The sequence below is a fragment of the Lagenorhynchus albirostris genome, chromosome 9, assembly GCF_949774975.1.
Source record: "Lagenorhynchus albirostris chromosome 9, mLagAlb1.1, whole genome shotgun sequence".
NCBI lineage: Eukaryota > Metazoa > Chordata > Mammalia > Artiodactyla > Delphinidae > Lagenorhynchus > Lagenorhynchus albirostris.
Window position 1 is genome coordinate 95,060,930 of NC_083103.1, and position 21,542 is coordinate 95,082,471.

Sequence of the window (21,542 nt, forward strand, 5' to 3'; positions counted from 1 at the left end):
TTTAAGATTTTCTGGCAGCCTTTTTTTTTTTTTTGCGGTACGCGGGCCTCTCACTGTTGTGGCCTCTCCCATTGCAGAGCACAGGCTCCGGATGCGCAGGCTCAGCGGCCATGGCTCACGGGCCTGGCCGCTACACGGCATGTGGGATCTTCCCGGACTGGGGCGGACTCTCAACCACTGCGCCACCAGGGAAGCCCTTTCTGGCAGCTTTTAAAGAACAAATATCAGGATGTGTCTTGAATTATCCAGTCAAAATTGTGTCTTGTTTTCAAGAGAAGCAGATTGAGATGGAAGTGACCTATGTTAGACAGCAATACACCGTTTCAAAATTTGGAAACATGCGTGGATTCCAGAGATATCCTGAAATTTTTGCTCTATATATATTGTTTGAGTCTACACAGCTCAGTGAATGGATTTTTCTTCATGAAATTGCTAAATTAAAGCTAAGGGCCATCTTTAATGGTGTAAATCTGAATTCAAATACAGTTGGCATTTTATGAAGTATTAATATACCTATGTGCTTTTGAATGGATAAAGTTGATAAAACATATTTTTGTTACTCTTGAATTATATTTTAAAATAGGGACAAAGTTTAATTCACTGTTTGTTGTTAGTAACAAGCTTCATGCACAAAATTCTGATTTTACTCTGTCTTTGCTATTTTTTAAAAATATTTATTTATGTGGTTGCGCTGGGTCTTGGTTGCGACAGGCAGGCTCATTAATTGCAGCTACAGGGCTCCTTAGTTGCTGCCTGCATGTGGGATCTAGTTCCCTGACCAGGGATGGAAACCCGTCCCCCGGAATTGGGAGCTCAGAGTCTTATCCACTGTGCCACCAGTGAAGTCCCTGGCTTTGCTATTTTTTTTTTTGCGGTACGCGGGCTCCTCACTGTTGTGTCCTCTCACATTGCGGAACACAGGCTCTGGATGCGCAGGCTCAGCGGCCATGGCTCACGGGCCCGGCCGCTCCGCGGCATATGGGATCTTCCCGGACCGGGGCACGAACCCGTGTCCCCTGCATCGGCAGGCGGACTCTCAACCACTGCGCCACCAGGGAAGCCCTGCTATTTTTAATGGCATCTTTAAGTTCATTTTATTTATGTTGAACATGTAAGGTGTTTTCTGATTATTATAAATTATATAGGTTTATATTTAGGTTAGAAAATATAACGCAGTAAATATCAATCCCAATGAACTTTACTAAGGTACATAATTTTTAAACAAATATGTCTTGGACCCTTACTGAGTTTCAGCCACTAGGCTAAACAATGGGGTTATAAACGTGAAAAACACACGCAATCCCTGCCCTCTCTCACTGAACTGAGTCTAGTGCAGAATGCAGACACATAAATAGGCAAATACAATACCGCATGATAGAGCTGTAATGGGGAAATGCAGGAAAGGGATGTCCAGGAAGACTTCCAGGAAAAAGAAGCATCTTCGTTGAGACCAGAAGAATGAGTAGGAATCAAACATACGTGGGAAGGGGAGAAAGGGAAGATTATTCCAGGCAGAGGAAACAGCAAGTACAAGGCAGGGGAGGAAAGGCGGCTAGGTGTGGTGGAGAAACTGAAAGAAATGTGGGGGCTGGAGAGCAGAGAGTGAGTTCGAGAAGCACTCAAGACACGGTGGAGAGAAGTATGCAGGACCCGGATGCTGAACAGTCTAGAAAGCCTCAGTATGGTTTGGGGCTTTGTCCTGAGGACAACAGAATGACTTTGAGTGTTTAAAGCAGGGTGGTGGTTTGATCAGATTTGCTCTTTGTAAAGATCACTTGAGAGCTCCGTCGAGAATGGTTTGGAGGGAAGTACGAGTGCCCGCAGTGGAACCAGTTAGGTCAGTGTAGACATCCGGGATGGACGTTGTTAATGGACTAGAGAGGGGGCGGCGAACATCAAGAACGGGGGATGAACATGAGAGATCCTGTATTTAAGGGGGTAGCATTTACAGGACTTGGCAATGCATTGGATGCTACGTGTGAGGGAGGAATCATCCATGACCGCCAGGTTTCTGACTTGAAGGAGTCATTCACTGAGCCTGGTGACACAGGAGGTGAGGTGTAGGGGAAAGAGATGCCACAAGGAATACTGATATTTAAGAAACAGTAAGATTAAGAAGGTGAAGCACCCCCAGTTCGGGCTGAGCGGGGCTTGCTGTGCTGGGCACGGAGCCTCGCATGCCTCCTCCTCCGCCTCCCCGGTCTCCTCCACCTGTTCCTCTGCCTCACCGCCCACGCGGCCAGCTAGCTTGATAACCAACAGAAGGTCGGAGACCCCTCTCTGCGCTCAGCCCGAGCTCTGCGCATGCCCAGTGGGTGCCGTGGGCCGAGCCTGCGCAGTTGGGGGAATTCGGGCCCTAGGGATCCCCGCTTGCGCCACGCTAGGAGAACCGCGGCGCCAGCAGCGGTACCTTTCCGCGCGTCCCGCCGCCCCTCACTCCCGCCCCTTCCGTGTTTTGGTCGCGCATGAGTTCCGTCAGTCGCAAGGGCGATTGGTTGTTAGAGGGATCCGAGAGCGGCGATTGGCTGTCGTTGGCCGTCGCTCAAGCGCCCTCCCGGAGACGGTGTGAGGTGGGCGAAGAGCAGGAGAGATCCCGGAGCAGACTAGACTGATCGACGGTAAGCTGCGGGTTCCGGGCTCTGCCGGGCAGCGTCGGGCTGGGCTTTGGGCTGGCAGCCGAGGCCAGGCTCTTCCCCGGTCGCTTAGGCGAGGCTCCCTCTTGCTGTTCGGCCACGCTGGTCTGCCTGGTGCCTGCAGCGCCTTGACCCCAACATCGACTCGAACCTCTCGTCTGGGGCTTCGCTGCCGCTGAGACACGGTCGCCGCCACGCCTTGGGGGAAGCCTGCGGGGCTGAGAGGGAGAGGTTTACCCGCCGGAACGGTCTTCTTCTTTCTCTCCGAACTCTACCTGTGCTCCAGGGGCCCGGTCCTCACCGCTTAGGGCAAGTCTTCCCTGCTTCGCCTGCCACTGGGATTTCTCCCTGTTCAGCTTTCCCCCATCCGGCGCTTTGTTTTGGTCGTTGTCTTAACACGTCAGAGTCTTATCTCTTCGACCACATTGTGAGTCCTTAGGAGGTTCCGGATCTGGGTCCCTCCTTTCTTGAACATCATTCAGGGTTCATTCGGTGTTTTGCGTTACAATTTATACTCAGGTATTTGCTGATTGCTTCTTACTATGACTCCTGATGAAAGGAAGGGTTAGGAATCCTTCGGGCTTTCCTTTTGTTGATCTTTTTGTAGAATTCGTGCTTAGATCATCTCATCCTTAGAAGCAAGGATACGAAGAGCCAACACTTGTTGAGTTGTGGCGGTGTGTTATGCTAGGCATTTTAATATCCATTATCTGGTTTAATCCATAAATCAGTTCAATGAGACAGGCATGATTATTCCCATGCTACATGGGAAACCCGGGCTTAAGTAACTTGCCTGAGGTCACATAGCTAGTAAATGTTGGAACTTTCTCATCAGATCTGTTGAATCCATCATCCACTGCTGTGATATTAGTATCCTGTTTCACATTTAAGGAAACAGGTTCAAAGAAGCTAGGTGATTTGTCCAAAAGTAAAGTAATAAGTTAACAGATTTACTTAAACATTAAAAGAGGTTGTAGTAGGTACGTGGTGGCCCTGCAGTTAGAACTGAACACAGCACAGACCAGGCTTTCTAGGAGCTCACAGCTTATTGGAGGAAACTGACAAAATAGCCACTCAATAAAACATGCTTTGGGTATTGTGTATTTGGATATGATGTTTGTGGGGAGGAAGGAATCAGACATGAAGAGGTAAGACAGTCTGATGTAGGAGGAGAACGGAGCCAAGCTCCCTGGCTTTGAAATCTGTCTCCATCATTTTCTAGCTTTGATCTTGGGTAAATTACTTAACCTTTCTGGGCCATTTCCTCATCTGCGAAGTGGGTAACAATGGTACCTACTTCAGTAGGGTTGTTGTGTTAATGAGTTTTTATACATATACTTAAAACAGTGCTTGGCATATAGTAGATAGTTAACAGGTGTTATATTTTTCTAGGCTGAGCAAACTCATTGAGACAGGAAGCTTGAGCCCAGGTCTTCTGACAGCTGGTCCAGCACCCTTTCCTTATACAGGTTGCCTCATTTGCATCCCTTGCCTACAGAAAGAGGAGTGGTGACCAAATAGTCACTTTGTCCTACAGCTTCCCAGGGTAGAAACAAGCAGCGTACAGGGAAAGAAAGTAAAGAATGCTGGGGGATGGTGAAAGAGGGATTCAGGGAGCTTTGCCTAAATTTCAAGTCATTCTAGATATCTAGATAGCCTGCTTCCTGGGCCTTATCCACAGTCTAACAACAGGTATGTGTTTAGAATATTTGTGCTCAGCATTGTGCTGGACACAGTAGAGGGACACAGGCGTGATATGGTATCTGCTCAGAAGCAGCTAATATTGTCCAGTTGGGTAGATGAGAGTAGAACACAAAACAACCATGAGTGACCAAGGGCAGCAGAAAAAATAGGGTTGAGCTTTTCTGGTTTCAACTATGCTAACCATCAAACCGAAAGGCGAGAGTGATTTGAGGGGCGGGGTAGTTTAGGAAAGCTTCCTGGGATATAATCATATCCCCACATATATTGAGTTTCCCAAGAGTACAAAGCTCAGGGCTAATGCTGGGAATGAGAAGTGAAGAAGAGATGGGCTCTGCCCTGAGAAGCTCCTCGTCTAGGGGACACGCATTCTGTTCCATTGTAACAGGTGGTTGGATGGAGGTGTGTACCGAGTGCTGTGGAGGCAGGAGGGGGGATATGTCAGCTGTACCTGGGTGAATTGGGAGAGGGATCACCAAGCAGGGAGCATTTGGGCTTGAAGCAAATGAGTAGAGGTTTCTCAGGCAGAGCGTTTTAGGAGAATGTAGTATGTTTAGGGACAAAGATTACTGACTCAGAGAGAAAGAGGGAATAAATGGATAGGTGTGGGAGGAAGGGCACGACCTTTGGATTAGAATCAGGGCACTCTTACACCAAATGAAGTGAATGAAGTTTGGAAGAGGACTCAGCACAGGGCTGACACGTGGTAGGCCCTCATGTGTTAGTTCCCTTACCCAGCTCCTGGAGAAGTAAGTTGCGGCCAGTTGGAGAAGAGCCTTGCATGCTGTGCTAAGTGGACTTGATCCTGAAGGTAGTATAGGAGGTTTGGACTGCTATGTCTGACCTAGGAAGGCTTTCCCTACTTCTTCTACCCCCAAATTGTAAAAGTAGTCCACATTTTCTCCTAATAGGGCTTCACTATTAGTCTACCAAGAGTTCAGCAACCCCAAGTACTCACACCCGAGAGTGTCAAAGGTAGCTGGCTTCTTCTCAGAGGAGAGGCAAAGGCTGTGGATTTAAAAGGGGTTTCTTTGGTAAGCAGTTAGATATAGTAGGTTCTTACAGTTGTAGCTATGAAAGATGTTGTGCATTTTGTTTTCTGGGTTTTTTTCCTTAGTATGTAGTAAAGTTCTTTTTCAGAGTTCCTACCTGTTTCAGGAAGGCCAGCAGGAGCAATGCCCCCGCTCCCTCTCAGGTTACCACAGTGGGGACAGCAAGAATCAGTGAGAATCCTCAGGAAGAGGTGACACTCAGGGGACAGAGTCAGGGCCTATTAGTGTCTTTTCTAACCCCAGAGATTTTGCTTGCAGCATCATCTGTCATTCTGTGGGTTTTTTTGTTTTTTTAAATTTTTTTTTATTTTTGGCTGCGTTGGGTCTTCGTTGCTACTCACGGGCTTTCTCTTAGCTGCGGCGAGCGGGGGGGACACTTTTCTTTGTGGTGCGCAGGCTTCTCATTGCGGTGGCTTCTCTTGTTGCAGAGCACAGGCCCTAGAGCATGCGGGCTTCAGTAGTTGCAGCGCGTGGGCTCAGTAGTTGTGGCTCACGGGCTCTAGAGCGCAGGCTCAGTAGTTGTGGTGCAGGGGCTTAGTTGTTCTGCAGCATGTGGGATCTTCCCGGATTAGGGCTCCATCCCATGTCCTCTGCATTGACAGGCAGATTCTTAACCATTGCGCCACCAGAGAAGTCCCTGTGTTTTGTTTTAACGAGGGAAACTGTTCTTTTATTGTTCCTCAAACTCTGTTCCTGGAAGCCCCACCAGAACTGGAATGCTGAGTTAAGAGAGCATATTTCTAGGCCTAACCCAGCCTTCCCGAATCCAAACCTTTAGGGGAGGGGCTGGAAACCTCTGCATTTGTGTGCATATTTAAGTTTGAGAACCTTTAGTTTTTTTATTCAGCTTTCTTCAGCAAATATTTATTACATGCCTAAGTGTGCCTAGCACTGTGTACACCCAGTATAAACTGGACAGGTAACCGCCTCTTACGTGAAGTGGAATCTGCACTGTTGTTCAGAGGATGTTAGGGCCATGGTGGAGTAAAGCACTGGATAGGTTAGGCAAAGGGAGTTTGTACGGCACTTTGTAAGTCTGGCAGGGGACTTATGGTACAGTAAGAAATAAGGAGCTTCTAAGGTATCTGTGTGCATAGGAAAGAATGTGGACTTTGGAGTCAGCCTCACCTGACCCGACCACACTAGTGTGTGATCTTGGTCAAACCAGTTAACCTCTCCAAGCTTTAGGCCCTTATCTACAAATGAAGTTAAAGATAGTGCTTACCTCATAGGGTGGTGTTGGTAATTAAATGACACAAGGCAAATAAAGTGCTTAGTAGGTGCTTGGCATATAGTAAGTGTGAAATTAAAAGCAAAAGGGCTTGTTACTCCATTCTGAAGATGAGGATGTTCAGGAGTAGAAGGGTTAAGTTACTTGGCCAGGGTCGCACAGCTAAGTAGGTGGTGGACAGAGGCGTCTGGATTTGAACCCTGGGTCATTCCCCAAAGCCTTCTTTTTGAACCTGAGCATTGTTCTGCTTCCTGTAGGAGTAATTCCTTCTTGGCGGGTTGCTCTGAAGCTCCTTGAAAAAATGTCTGTTGAAGTTCTTAGCTTAGAGCCTGGCACATGCTCAGTAATGTTAGTTTGTATTCTCCTTTCCCAAGAACAGCAGACAGCTTCCAGGGGTTTACGGAACTGCTACTCTGTCCTTATTGAAAAAGCATGGAGTTTGTCACGGGCCACTGGAAAATGTCTTCTGGGTCTAGGCCGGCTGCCCGCCCAGCTGCTTACGCCCAACAGCACTTGGGTGGAATCCTGGCAGCTGCTGATTTCTTCCTCCCCCTCTATAGGGTGAAGGTCATGCCGCCCCCTGGGAAAGTTCCTCGGAAGGAGAACCTGGGGCTACAGTGTGAGTGGGGGTCCTGCTCCTTTGTGTGCTCAGCCATGGAGGAGTTCTGCGAGCACGTCACTCAGCACCTGCAGCAGCACCTGCAGGGCTCCGGGGAGGAGGAGGAGGAGGAGGAGGAGGAGGAGGAGGACCCGCTGGGTAAGGAAACGGGACACAGCAGGGGAAAGAGCTCGAGGGTTGGTGGAAAAGCTGATTTTCCTTGCTGCACAGGGGGAAGGCAGCCGGCAAGAGTGGTGGTTTATTTTCCTAATTGTGCTTTTTTTTTGCTTTGTTTATAAAAGCACTGTAGACTCATTATAGAAAACTCATTCAACAAGGATATATGGAATGAACCTGCCATCCTGCCATCAAAAGTCAATTACTGGGCTCCCCTGGTGGCGCAGTGGTTGGGAGTCCGTCTGCCGATGCGGGGGACGCGGGTTCGTGCCCCGGTCTGGGAAGATCCCACATGCCGTGGAGCGGCTGGGCCCGTGAGCCATGGCCACTGGGCCTGCGCGTCCGGAGCCTGTGCTCCGCAATGGGAGAGGCCACAACAGTGAGAGGCCTGCGTACCGCATCTCTCTGCATGTGTATACATAAATTAGATAGATATGATTTTATTTTTTTGAAAAGGATCATATTGTACAAGCTGTTGGCAAGCTGCTTTTTTCACTCTCTGGTAGTGTCTTTCAATTTTTTTTTTTTTTTTTTTTTTTTTTACTGTGACCACCAGTTAGGAATACATCTTACTTATATCACAACCCTGTACACAAAAGTTAAAAAATACTAAAAACAATACTTGCCTTTATTAAATTCTCTCTGAATTGTTCTATCTTATTCTCTTTCATTAAAAAAAAGTGTGATTTGCAGTCCCCTAAACTGATTTCACTACCCACTAATGGGTCACAACACAGTTTGAAAAACTCTGTTCTACAGAAGGTATAGAGACACCTCTCCTTCCCCCACCTCAAATTCTGTTTTGAGTCTAGTGACTGCGAACTATAACTCATAGCTTCAAAAGTCAAGTAATATTTATACAGAAGAGAAATTAGGGGATTATTTTTAAAAATATCTACTTTTCAAAACAAGTAAACCCTTATAAAGCAGTGGAAATTTGGTGCTTAGACAGATGCTAGAGAGACAGGAAGTGGAATTGAATAGTCCTAGGGAATAGTCCATCCTAGGGAAGGCCGATCTTGGGCAGCATATGGGGGAAAGAAGGACTTGCGGTTTGACAGGAAGGAGTGGGAGGTGTCTCAGGTTCTCGGGAACAGCAGAAACTCGGAGCCACTGTAGCAAATGCCAGCCACACCTGCTGTCTCTGAGTCACTGGCACTGGGACATGCACACACTGTCCCCCTACCTAGACCGCACTTCCCCTCCACCTGGTTGCAGTCTAATGTTTATACATGTGATTATTTGATGTTTTTTTTCTCCCTGACTGAAAGCTGTACGAGGACAAAGACTGGGACTCTTTTTTACTCGTCGTTGTATCCCTGGTGCCTGGCACACAGTTAGTGGTCATTAAATACTAATATTTGCTGAGTGAATTCCTGGCATACCAGGTCAGTCTGGCATCCTCCCTTGCTGCTAAGTGGACGGAGAGCTCTGGAAAGTATCAGACTCTTCCTTCTAAACCCCTTTTTGCAGAGGAAGAATTCTCCTGCTTGTGGCAGGAGTGCGGCTTTTGTTCTCTGGGCAGTTCTGCTGATCTTGTGCGCCATGTCTACTTCCACTGCTACCACACCAAGCTGAAACAGTGCGGGCTGCAGGCCCTGCAGAGCCAGGCCGACCTCAGCCCCTGCATCCTGGACTTCCAGAGCCGCAACCTCATCCCTGACATCCCTGACCACTTCCTGTGTCTGTGGGAACACTGTGAGGTCAGCAGGCAGAGCCAGTAATAGGGGTGGAGGGAAGTTGGGGATCTCAACTAAAGATGCCTTGACCCTCTCAGGAGGCGGAGTTGTGGCTCGTGGTCTTTCAGGGATGCCCTGTATTCCTGAGGTTCCCGCTAGCAGCCCTCCTACATTTCTGGGTAGCCCCCTTGCTCAAACTTTCCTATCCCCACCAAGTTAATTTGGGAGAGAACCGAGAAGCCCTCTTTGGACACCTAGGGGTAAGAGTCCCTCCACCCACCCTCAGTCCTTACCCCAAGTTGCTCCTGGCACAGAGCTCCTTCGACAATCCCGAGTGGTTCTATCGGCATGTGGAAGCTCACAGCCTGTGCTGTGAATACCAGGCAGTCGGCAAGGACAACCATGTGGTGCTGTGTGGCTGGAAAGGTAGGGCCACTCTTTAATTTCTGACCTCTAAAGAAACCTTGGGGTTGCTAAGGGGCCAGGGCAGCTAGGGGTGGGACCAGTCCTGCAGGGCAAGGTTGGCTGCTGACTGGAGAGACGTGGGGGTACCAGAGCCTACTCTGAGGGTTTGTAGCTGAACCTGACTGGACCTTCCTTCCCAGGCTGTACGTGCACCTTCAAGGACCGCTTTAAGCTTCGAGAGCACCTCCGTAGCCATACCCAGGAGAAGGTGGTGGCCTGCCCCACCTGCGGGGGCATGTTTGCCAACAACACCAAGTTCTTAGATCACATCCGTCGCCAGACCTCGTTGGATCGTAAGCGGTCGGAGCAGGGGCATGGGTGCAGGCTTGGAGTGGAGGTCGGGGGCACATTCCCAGGAGAGGGGACCCCTGAAGGTATCTGCAAGTTGGCTGCGTCTACCTTAAGGGCTCAGTCACCTACCACAGTCTCTGCTGATAGAGACTCATTAGACGTTGTTATTCCATGCTTACTGTGTGCCACAGCTCTTATCTCAGTGAATCCTAGCAGCAGCCCCATGAGGTAGGCCTCTTGTCCACGCTTTGGCAGATGAGGCTGAGGCTCAGAGAGGTTAAATCGCTTACCTGAGATCACACAGCTAGTAAGTGGTCAAGCCGGAATTCTAATTCAGCTTCTCAACTCCAAGTCCCATGCTCTTTCTGTGATACTATGTCCGTCCATAGTTCCCTAAGCTCCCCGCTCCTCCTCTGGTGGTTCCCTTCTGCCTGGGATGGTTCCCCTCTCCCAGCTTGCTCTCCTCTCTGTGCCTCTCCACCATCCCTCACAACCCACCCTCTCTTCTGCCCGCCCCACCACAGAGCAACACTTCCAGTGCTCTCACTGTTCCAAGAGATTTGCCACGGAGCGGCTGCTGCGGGACCACATGCGTAACCATGGTGAGTAGCTGGCCACGCCTCTCGTCCCGGCCCACCCTCCAAGCTTCCACTAGCCCTCGGATCACAGCCTCCTCTCTGCTCCTCAGTGAACCACTACAAGTGCCCTCTGTGCGACATGACCTGCCCACTGCCATCCTCCCTCCGAAACCACATGCGCTTTCGCCACAGCGAGGACCGGCCCTTTAAATGTGACTATTGTGACTACAGGTAAAGGGAAACGGGGACTGGAAATCAGAAAACTTGTGTTTCAGGGTCCCCCATGCCCTCTGACCCCTCCTGACCTCTCTCGGCAGCTGCAAGAATCTGATCGACCTCCGGAAGCACCTGGATACCCATAGCAAGGAGCCAGCCTACAGGTGTGATTTCGAGAACTGCACCTTCAGTGCCCGGTCGCTCTGCTCTATCAAGTCCCATTACCGAAAAGTGCATGAAGTGAGTGGGGCTGATGGTGGGGAAGGGCCAGCAGAAGTGTCGGGGAGCCTGGGGTTCGGGGGGAATCTAGCCTCACTCTCCCTCCCCTCCCCCCCAGGGAGACTCAGAGCCGAGATACAGATGCCATGTGTGTGACAAATGCTTCACGAGGGGCAACAACCTCACCGTGCACCTTCGCAAGAAACACCAGTTCAAGTGGCCCTCAGGGCACCCCCGTTTTCGGTATGCTCCTCCCAGATTCCCACACTTTTTCTTCATACCTTTCAACAATTTAGAGACCTTGAATTTGATGGTGCTTTGATGTCCACCATCTCCATTTAGGTTCAAGGAACTCGAGAATAGTGGTGGGGCAAAGATTATTTTTCTGATTTTTGAATCCAAGGCACGATGCCAAAAACAGTAAATGGCGCCCAAAGCCCTGTAGCCGGAACCAGGGTGTGAGCCCAAGGGTCCTAATCTGTAGCTCCATGGCCTGCTCATAAATCCTTTGACAACACTACTGTCCAGTACAGATAATTCCTCCCTCTCCCCTTCCCTCCCCTCCCTTTCCGTTCCTTTTTTTTTTTTTTTTTTAATTTATTTATTTATTTATTTATGGCTATGTTGGGTCTTTGTTTCTGTGCGAGGGCTTAGTCTAGCTGTGGCAAGCGGGGGCCACTCTTCATCGCGGCGCGTGGGCCTCTCACTATCGCGGCCTCTCTTGTTGCGGAGCACAGGCTCCAGGTGCGCAGGCTCAGTAGTTGTGGCTCACGGGCCTAGTTGCTCCACGGCATGTGGGATCTTCCCAGACCAGGGCTCGAACCCGTGTCCCCTGCATTGGCAGGCGGACTCTCAAACACTGCGCCACCAGGGAAGCCCTCCCTTTCCTTTTTGAGTAATGATCCTTCTTGCCTTTTCTTCTAAATATTTCAATAAAGACCTCTTTTGTCTTTTACCTCCATCACTTAGAATCCCAGAGCTGCTTCTTTCCCCCATATTTGTCCCTTACCTCGCCAATCTCCAGGCCATTTCTGCCTCCTCCTGCCCTTGTTTGCTGCCCTCTGTGCTCCTCCTTCACCAGGTACAAGGAGCATGAAGACGGCTACATGCGGCTGCAGCTGGTTCGCTATGAGAGTGTAGAGCTGACACAGCAACTGCTGCGGCAGCCACCAGAGGGATCGGGCCTGGGAGCATCACTGAATGAGAGCAGCCTGCAGGGCATCATTCTAGAAACAGTGCCAGGGGAGCCAGGACCCCAGGAAGAGGCTGAAGAGGAAGAGGAAGGTGGGGGTGGTGAGGGGACAGCCCTCTCGGCCTCTCAGGACACTTCTAGCTCTGTCATCCACGTGGTGAATCAGACCAGCGCCCAAGGTGAGCGAGAGATTGTCTACTATGTGCTGTCTGAAGCCCCGGGAGAGCCACCTCCAGCCTCTGAGCCCCGCTCCGGGGGCGTCATGGAAGAGCTTCAGGGAGTAGCTGAGGAGCCACAAGTCCAGATGGTGTGAAGGCTGCAGACCCTGACGGTTGCTACCCCAGACCCCAGCTGGGGTTTGAGCCGGGCTGGTGGCAGTGCCCCTAGTGGGCAGCCCTTGCCAATGGATGCCTTGAGGAGTGGTGCTGAGAGCGGTGCGGCCCACTCTGGACCCGGCTTGCATCGTTCGGCAGACTGAGGGACTTCCCTTTTGTGCCAGACCACGTTCTGTGGGGATCCTGAGGAGTTTGGATCCTTTGGGGGGCACCTGGTTGTGTGTGTTCTTGTAGAGGGGGCTAGTGTCAGGCTTAACCCTAACCCCCAGACGTGCTAGAAGAGTGATTGGAATCCATAATCAACTCACATCCATTCCTGTCTTTAGGGGTCCTTAGGCCCAGGGGTGACATGTAACTGATCCCTGCAAGGGCCCTTTCCTCACAACCAGCCAAGGCATTTCCCTCTAAATGGTTCCTCCTGCAAACCCCAAGGACTTTCATGGTCATCCTCAGGGATGGGATTGGAGGCACTGAGTATGTGCGTAACAATTGTTTTTGGTAATAAAAGAAACACTTGGGCCATTACTCACTTCTTCTTCCTTATGTTTGGTGGTATTAACTAGATAATGAGGAGATACAGCTGCCCAGAAGAGGAGCTGAATAATTAGGAGCTGAATAAACCCCTTTTAGTGACTGGGGTTTGTTTTGTTTTGAACTGTCCTCTTGTTCCCTGCCCCCCTCCCCCACACCCCACCTTTGGTGAAACTTCTCCATTTCTTCTTGGAACATCTACCATCTCTATAGAGGTCCCAGGCATAGGCCAGGAGTGGGCAGTAGAACACTCTAGGACGGACGAGTGGGGCTTGCCAGGAAGCCAGAGCACCCAGGCCGGCCCCACGCTCTGAGTGCTGGTTAGAAGCCAGCGCCTCCGGGTTGGGGGTTCTTTACCTGTGGAGCTGTGGGACTAAGAAGGAGGCTTAGGGCGGAGGGTGGATGTGGAAGCCCTAGGGAATAGCAGGTACTGGGGGTCCAGGAGCCAAGTTAGAAAGTTGTGTATCTGAATGTGCATTTTCCTGAGGAAAGGGGTCTGTTTTTTCAGTAGATCCTCAAGGGGTTGGAACCCTCCTAAACAAGAACCATTTTTTTAGGCCTGTCCAGTCACATCTTAGTGCTCTGTGTCGTTCTTAGGGTCTCTGCCACTCTCAGGGGGTCAGGGAAGTACTCTCAGGGGTCTTGGATGGGCAGGAAGCTGCCCCCAAAGTGTTGTTTTAACACTTTTTAAAAAGGACTAATTCTTACTACAAAAACTGTGTGCCTATTGCTGAAAGAATTAGGAAAGAGAAGTCTCTTCATTAATTCCATCAGCCATTTACTGAGTTCTTCCTATAGTCCGGGTTTTGTGACAGGTGCTAAGGATACAAAATGGATAAACCCAGGCAGGATCTGCCCCGGAGGGACTTGCAGTACAGAGGCGAGGAAAGACCTAAATGGAGTGAGGTAAGTGAGAGGCCTGTCAGGAGTGAGTGGAGTGAGAGGCCTGTCAGGGTTCATTGAGGAGGCTCAAAGCAGGAGCTGACAGTATTACTTGGCCAAGGGATCAAGGGCTTTGTCAAGGAAACAACTAGAGCTACCATCTACAAAGGGGTGGCCGGTTTTTTCCGAGCAGAGGAGACTAGGTCTGTAAACGAATCTAAAGGGGTACTTTGTGGTCTGCAGCACAGAGGGCAGTGGGTTGTGGAGAGAGACAAGACTGGGAAGGAAGGCGAAGCCGCCCAGAAGGACTGCATCAAGTTTTAGAACGGTGATTCTGCCAGTGATGGGGAGTGAGAGAGCAGGCAGATGCAAGTTAGGGGGCTGCTGCTGCAGGAATTCAGGCAAGAAATAATGAGGGCTTTAAGGTCAAGTCAATGTAGATGTTCACTTCGCCTCTGCAAGAGCCCCTTCAAGAAATAGCAACATGTTCTCTAACACCATATAAGAAAATAATCTCAAAATGGTAAAAGACCTAAATGTAAGACTGGAAACCATAAAACTCCTAGAGGAAAACATAGGCAGAACACTCTTTGACATAAATTGTAGCAATATTTTTTTGGATCTGTCCTAAGGCATAGGAAATAAAAGCAGAAGTAAACAAATGGGACCTAAATAAACATAAAAGTTTCTGCACAGAAAAGGAGACCATAAACGAAATGAAAAGACAACCTACAGAATGGGAGAAAATATTTGCAAATGATATGACCAATAGGGGATTAACATCCAAAATATATAAACAGCTCATACAACTCAACGTCAAAAAAACAAACTGACTAGAAATTGGGCAGAAGAACTGAAGAGACATTTTTCCAAAGAGGACATGCAGATGGCCAACAGGCATATGAAAATATGCTCAACATGGCTAATCATCAGGGAAATGCAAATCAAAACCACAATGAGATATCACCTCACGCCTGTCAGAATGGCTGACATCAAAAAGAACACAAAGAACATGTTGGTGAGGATGTGGAGAAAACAGTACACTGTTGGTGGGAATGTTAAGTTAGTGCAGCCACTGTGGAAAACAATATAGAGGTTTCTCAAAAAACTAAAAATAGAACCACCATACCATCCAGCAATTCCACCCCTGGGTATATATCCGAAAAAACACAAACTAATTTGAAAAGATACGTGTACCCCAATGTTCATAGCAGCATTATTTACAATTGCCAAGTATGGAAGCAACCTAAGTGCTCATCAACAGATGAATGAATAAAGATGATGTGGTATATATATACAGTGGAATACTACTCAGCCATATAATAGAATGAAATTTTGCCATTTGCAACAATAAGGATGGACTTGAAGGATATTATGCTAAGTGAAATAGGTCAGACAGAAAGATAAATACTGTATGATATCACTTATTTGTGGAATCTAAAAAATACAACAAGCTAGTGAATGTAACAGAAAAGAAAGACAGATATAGAGAATAAAGTAATGGTTACTAGTGAGGAGAGGGAAGGGGAGAGGGACAAGATAGGGGTAGGGGGTTAGGAAGTACAAACTATAATGTATGAAATAAGCTACAAGGATATACTGTACAACATAGGGAATATAGCCAATATTTTATAATAACTAAATGGAGTATAAACTTTAAAAATTGTGAATCACTATATTGTACACCTGTAACATATAATATTGCACTTCAACTATACTTCAATAAAAAATAAATAATTTTAAAAAGAAAGCAGGACTTCCCTGGTGGCACAGTGGTTAAGAATCCGCCTGCCAATGCAGGGGACACGGGTTCAATCCCTGGTCCAGGAAGATCTCACATGCCGCAGAGCAACTAAGCCCATGCGCCACAACTACTGATCCTGCGCTCTAAAGCCCATGAGCCACGACTACTGAGCCCGCGCTCCGGAACAAGAGAAGCCACTGCAACGAGAAGCCCACACACCGCAACGAAGAGTAGCCCCCACTCACCGCGACTAGAGAAAACCTGTGCACAGCAACGAAGACCCAATGCAGCCAGAAATAAATAAATGAATAGATAATTTTATATATGTGTAAAAAAAGGCATTGAGAAAGATTTTTCTTTTTTTTTTTTTAAATGGCAACATGGAGGAGAGAGGAAACGCAAGTGAAGACTTCCATAAGCAAAGCCACTGAATCTCCAGGCTCACCCCTCTAGGATCCTGTGTCAATTTCACCACCCACACCCTGTCCTTCCACTAAACAAGTATAATTCTGCTCCCCCATCAGGCCTTCGGGTAACTGAAGACAACGGAGGCTTCTTCGGGCTAAGCGCCCTCAGTTTCTTCTAAACCTGTGTCGTGTAGTTTGGAGTCCCCTCTCCACCCCCGTGTCCTTGGGGCCTCTAGTTTTGGTGGTTACACCATGCTCTCAGTTTAGTATGAAGCCGCTGCCCTCGGAAGTCCCTAAGCCTTTACATGTTTTGTTATTGCCCAAGCTGTGCTTCTTCACTTTAGATGTTTGCAGTGGTTTTCTTGGACCCAACAGCAAGCCCTCGTGTTTATCCTCATTAAATTTTGACCTGTGAGACTTGGTGGACAACTGTCTCCAAGTGGTAGTTTAAAAGGTTGAATAGAACAGGGCCAGAGGCAGACCCCAAGGGCAAGTCATTAGAGGCCTTTCTCCCAGTCTAGGCGAGATGAAGCCTAAAGGCTCTGAACCCTGATAAGACTGTGGTGCCCCATTCTCCGTGTATAATTCAAAATGAAAATATTAAACCCAGAAGCAACTACAAGTAAGTACATGATTATACTTTCAAAATATATATTTATAAACTATCAAATTCTGGTCTCAATTTTTTTCTTTCATTTTTTGGGTGCCCTTGGTTTGCTGGTGTTCTAAGCAGTGGCTGGGGCTGCCCCTTGAGGGATTTCTCCAGCATTACTGATGCCATTCATTCCTCAGCTGAGCAGTGCCTTCAGGATCAGGCCAGCACCCCGTGAAAAGGGCCTTCCCTACCAGTCATACCAGTGACACCCACACCAAATCCCATTGCTCGGTCTGGACCATGGGGAGTGCAGGAGACATTTTGACCTGCTACCATGTGATTCCAGTTCTCCAGGAGGAGGGGATCCTGGGCTCTGTGTGCGTGCGTTAGAAAGCGCCGGACCGGAGAAAGGGGTTATTGAGTCTAAGCAGCGAGAGGCCTGTGGAAGAATATAGAGGCTGGGGGTGGGTGACAGCAGGTCCCTGGAGGGAGGAGGGTGCCAGTACTAATTCGATGGCCTTAAAATTTCATCTAGAGTCAGACATCATGGTGCCTGAAGATTAAGGAGATACCCTGTCTTACTCTTCTCAAAGGGGTGGCGGTAGGAAGAGAGGGCAGGTGGCCCAGGAGTGTGGAAGCTGATGCTTCATTTTTCTTACTTAGGGCAAGTCCATAACCTCACACAAGAGCACAGAAGAGCTGAGTGGGTAGAAAAGAGAAATGATTCTCCAAGATGAGAAGAGGGAAGAATAGTCATGGGCAATCAAGTCATTTCTGTGAGATTGTGACCTAGTGAATATAGGCTCCCAATGAATGAATGAATTTGCTCAAGATCAGGAATCCCATGGTGCACTTTGCGAATGAGGAGCATACTCATTTCATGTACAGTAGCAGAGGGGTTTGAGGCTGAGAGGGAAGGTAGGGGGAGATTGTGAAAACTTTTCGTAGCATGCTAAATAGCTTGAATTTCTTGACTGAGCAAGGAATATGGAGGACAAGTAGATAGACAAAGCTTGGAAAGTAATGGAGACATCCCTTGGAGTAGAGGGAAGGCAGGATGGGAGGGGATGTGAATTTAGTTTGTAGGAGGTGTAAGGTGTGAGAGGGATTTCATGCCTGGCAGTCTCTATTTCCTTGATAGAGTAGGGATTAATGTTGTTGAGGGATAATTTGTTGGATTAAGGAGATTTATAACAACTGTCAAGTTTTAGAAATGCCATTTATAGATATAGGAGTGAGATAGATCACCTAACAACTCAGCAGGGGCGGAAGACCAAGATCAGGCAGTGGCAACTTCAACACAACCAGACACTTATGTAGCAGATACCAGCACCCCCGGAGCAAAAGCAGAAGACAGACCACTGGGTTGATCCTTGGCCATGGCTTGTCTGCTTGGACATGAATTACCTAGGGTCAAGGAGCAGGGGTAATTAGAGCAGCCAGAGAAGGATCGTGAGTTCAAAACTGGGCAGGGAGGCCCTAGGAGACTAGTTAGAATCAAATACAGTGAGCCTCTGAAGATCAGAGGGCAGGAGGGAAAGGCGGTCAGAAAAGGGACATTTTTTAAGTATTTTTTTAATTGAAGTATAGTTTCTTTTATAATTAATTAATTAATTTTGGCTGCGTTGGGTCTTCATTGCTGCGTGCAGGCTTTCTCTAGTTGCGGCGAGTGTGGGCTACTCTTCATTTCGGTGCGCAGGCTTCTCATTGTGGTGGCTTCTCTTGTTGCGGAGCACAGGCTCTACGCACGTGGGCTTCAGTAGTTGTGGCACACGGGCTTTAGTAGTTGTGGCTCGAGGGCTCTAGAGCGCAGGCTCAGTAGTTGTGGCGCACGGGCTTAGTTGCTCCGCGGCATGTGGGATCTTCCCGGACCAGGACTCGAACGCATGTCCCCTGCATTGGCAGGTGGATTCTTAGCCACTGTGCCACCAGGGAAGCCCTGTTGAAGTATAGTTGACTTACAATGTAGTGTTAATTTCTGCTGTACAGCAAAGTGATTCAGTTATATATATACGTTCTTTTTAATATTCTTTTCCATATGGTTTTTCACAGGATATTGAATATAGTTCCCTGTGCTATACAGTAGGACCTTGTTGTTTATCCATTCTATATATAATAGTTTGCATCTGCCAACCCCAAACTCGCAATCCATCTCTCCACCACCCTCCCTCCCCCTTGGCAACCACAGATCTGCTCTCCATGTCTGTGAGTCTGTTTCTGTTTCATAAGTAGGTTCATTTGTGTCATATTTTAGATTCCACATATAAGTGATATCATATGGAATTTGTCTTTCTCTTTTTGACTTACTTCACTTAATATGATAATCTCTAGGTCCAGCCGTGTTGCTGCAAATGGCATTATTTCGTTCTTTTTTATGGTTAAGTAGTATTCCACTGTATATATGTACCACATCTTCTTTATCCATTCATCTGTTGATGGACATTTAGGTTGTTTCCATGTCTTGACTATTGTGAATAGTGCTGCTATGAACATAGGAGTGCATGTATCTTTTCTTTTTAATTTTATTTATTTTTGGCTGCACTGGGTCTTCGTAGCTGCACGTGGGCTTTCTCTAGTTGCGGTGATCAGGGGCTACTCTTCGTTGCAGTGTGCAGGCTTCTCATTGCAGTGGCTTCTCTTGTTGCGAAGCAGGGGCTCTAGGTGTGCAGGCTTCAGTAGTTGCAGCACGTGGGCTCAGTAGTTGTGACACACGGGCTTAGTTGCTCTGCGGCATGTGGGATCTTCCCGGACCAGGGCTCGAACCTGTGTCCCCTGCATTGGCAGGCAGATTCTTAACCACTGCGCCACCAGGGAAGTCCTATCTTTTTGAATTATAGTTTTGTTTGGACGTATGCCCAGGAGTGGGATTTCTGGATCATATAGCAACTCCATTTTTAGTTTTTTGAGGAACCTCCATACTGTTTTCCATAGTGACTATACCAATTTACATTCCCAGCAACAGTCTAGGTGGGATCTCTTTTCTCCACACCTTCTCCAGATAGATTTTTTGTAGATTTTTAAAAAAATTGTTTATTTATTTATTTGGCTGTGCCGGGTCTTAGTTGCGGCATACGGGAACTTTAGTTGTGGGATCTAGTTCCCCGACCAGAGATGGAACCTGGGCCCTCTGCATTGGGAAGGCAGAGCCTTAGCAACTGGACCACCAGGGGAGTCCCGTTATTTGTAGACTTTTTAATGATGGCCATTTTGACCAGCGTGGGGTGGTACCTCATTGTAGTTTTGACTTGCATTTCTCTAATAATTAGCAATGTTGAACATCTTTTTGTGTGCCTATTGGCCATCTGTATGTCTTCTTTGGAGAAATGTCTATTTAGGTCTTCTGCCCATTTTTCAATTTGTTTTTTTGTTGTGAAAAGGGACATTTTAAAATGGAGCTAGTTAGGGCTTCCCTGGTGGTGCAGTGATTAGGAATCTGCCTGCCAGTGCAGCGGACACGGGTTCGAGCCCTGGCCCGGGAAGATCCCACATGCCGCGGAGCAGCTGGGCCCGTGCGCCACAACTACTGAGCCTGAGCTCTGGAGCCCGCAGGCCACAACTACTGAGCCCACGTGCCACAACTACTGAAGCTTCCGCGCCTGGAGCCCGTGCTCTGCAACAAGAGAAACCACGACAATGAGAAGCCCGCGCACCGCAACGAAGAGTAGCCCCCACTCGCCGCAACTAGAGAAAGCCCGCGCACAGCAACGAAGACCCAACACAGCCAAAAATAAATAGATAAATAAATAAATTTATAAATAAATAAATAAATAAATACAATGGAGCTAGTTGGAGTGCCAAGTATGTCTACAAGAAGTAGGCTGCTGAGTAGAGATAGGGGCATTGGAATAGCGGAGATCAAGGGAAATAAGGCATTTTGAACACCTACCAGCAGTGGCCTTTCTCCCCACCCTCCAGGGGAGTTGGCCTTGTGTTTGGAGCAGGGGAACAAGTCCCAGAGAAAAGCTGGGCAAACAGGCTGGTCTCAGGCAGGTTCCATGCAAAGGGTACAAAGGGGTGTGGTGGGAGTTCAAGTTCTAGGGGAAGGAAGACGGCAAGCTGAGACTGGGAGGCAGAAGGTGTGTGAGTTCTCAAGGAAAAAGAGACAGTGACTTGGGCAAAGAACCTCGGCAGCTTCGAAGAACTCCTCATTTTCTTCTTATCAAAAGGAAATGGGGCTTCCCTGGTGGCGCAGTGGTTGAGAGTCCGCCTGCCGATGCAGGGGACGCGGGTTCGTGCCCCGATCTGGGAGGATCCCACATGCCGTGGAGCGGCTGGGCCCGTTGAGCCATGGCCGCTGAGCCTGTGCGTCCGGAGCCTGTGCTCCGCAACGGGAGAGGCCACAACAATGAGAGGCCCGCATACCGCAAAAAAAAAAAAAAAAAAAAAAAAAAAAAGGAAATGGCGGGCTTCCCTGGTGGCGCAGTAGTTGAGAATCCGCCTCCCAATGCAGGAGACACGGGTTCGAGCCCTGGTCCGGGAAGATACCACATGCCGCAGAGCAACTAAGCCTGTGCGTCACAACTACTGAACCTGCGCTCTGGAGCCCGCGAGCCACAACTACTGAGCCCACGTGCCACAACTACTGAAGCCCGTGCACCTAGAGCCTGTGCTCTGCAACAAGAGAAGCCACCGCCATGAGAAGCCCGCACACCGCCACGAAGAATAGCCCCCGCTCGCCGCAGCTAGAGAAAGCCCGCTCGCAGCAACGAAGAGCCAATGCAGCCAAAAAAAAAAAAAAAAAACTTATTTTAAAAAATTTAAAGAAAAGGAAATGGAACTACGTCACAGGTAAGAAATGGAGAGATAAATACCACATTTTAAAAATATACTTCAGTATTGCTTGATTTTGTTATATATGTTATATTCTCATATTTTTTAACAATAAGGATTTTTTTTTTAAAGGCAACAGCCGGGACTCTGCCTAGTAGGTACCCCTCCACTGCCCGGACTCAGGTGCCTATACCCATCTTTACTGACTGTCTCCAGCAGCCTCCCGCTTTATCTGCCACACTCTCC

General features: G+C 48.4%; 1 protein-coding gene across 3 annotated transcripts; it reads left to right on the top strand.

Moving 5' to 3' along the window:
* Nucleotides 1-2,400: 2,400 nt before the first annotated feature.
* HINFP (histone H4 transcription factor) lies at nt 2,401-12,892 on the top strand. 3 transcript variants are annotated; one of them, XM_060160574.1, is made up of 10 exons: nt 2,401-2,618; nt 7,178-7,374; nt 8,866-9,095; nt 9,386-9,497; nt 9,677-9,829; nt 10,352-10,429; nt 10,516-10,636; nt 10,723-10,861; nt 10,959-11,083; nt 11,500-11,787. In XM_060160574.1, exons 2-10 carry the CDS (start codon nt 7,188-7,190, stop codon nt 11,618-11,620), a joined length of 1,266 nt encoding a protein of 421 aa, XP_060016557.1. In that variant the 5' UTR covers nt 2,401-2,618; nt 7,178-7,187; the 3' UTR covers nt 11,621-11,787. The 3 variants fall into 3 exon arrangements, with proteins under 3 accessions (XP_060016557.1, XP_060016556.1, XP_060016558.1); XM_060160573.1 differs by lacking the exon at nt 11,500-11,787 and adding an exon at nt 11,922-12,892 and having other exon boundaries at nt 2,416-2,618; XM_060160575.1 differs by lacking the exons at nt 2,401-2,618; nt 7,178-7,374; nt 8,866-9,095; ... (1 more) ...; nt 9,677-9,829; nt 11,500-11,787 and adding exons at nt 10,019-10,134; nt 11,922-12,892.
* Nucleotides 12,893-21,542: the final 8,650 nt, after the last annotated feature.

What these genes read in the sequence shown, in the direction of transcription:
- HINFP (XM_060160573.1), top strand. Translation starts at nt 7,188, where the DNA reads ATGCCGCCCCCTGGGAAAGTTCCTCGGAAGGAGAACCTGGGGCTACAG. An exon ending in GGACCACATGCGTAACCATG is followed by an intron (nt 10,430 to 10,515) that starts GTGAGTAGCTGG and finishes TCTGCTCCTCAG; the next exon opens with TGAACCACTACAAGTGCCCT. An exon ending in ATTACCGAAAAGTGCATGAA is followed by an intron (nt 10,862 to 10,958) that starts GTGAGTGGGGCT and finishes CCTCCCCCCCAG; the next exon opens with GGAGACTCAGAGCCGAGATA.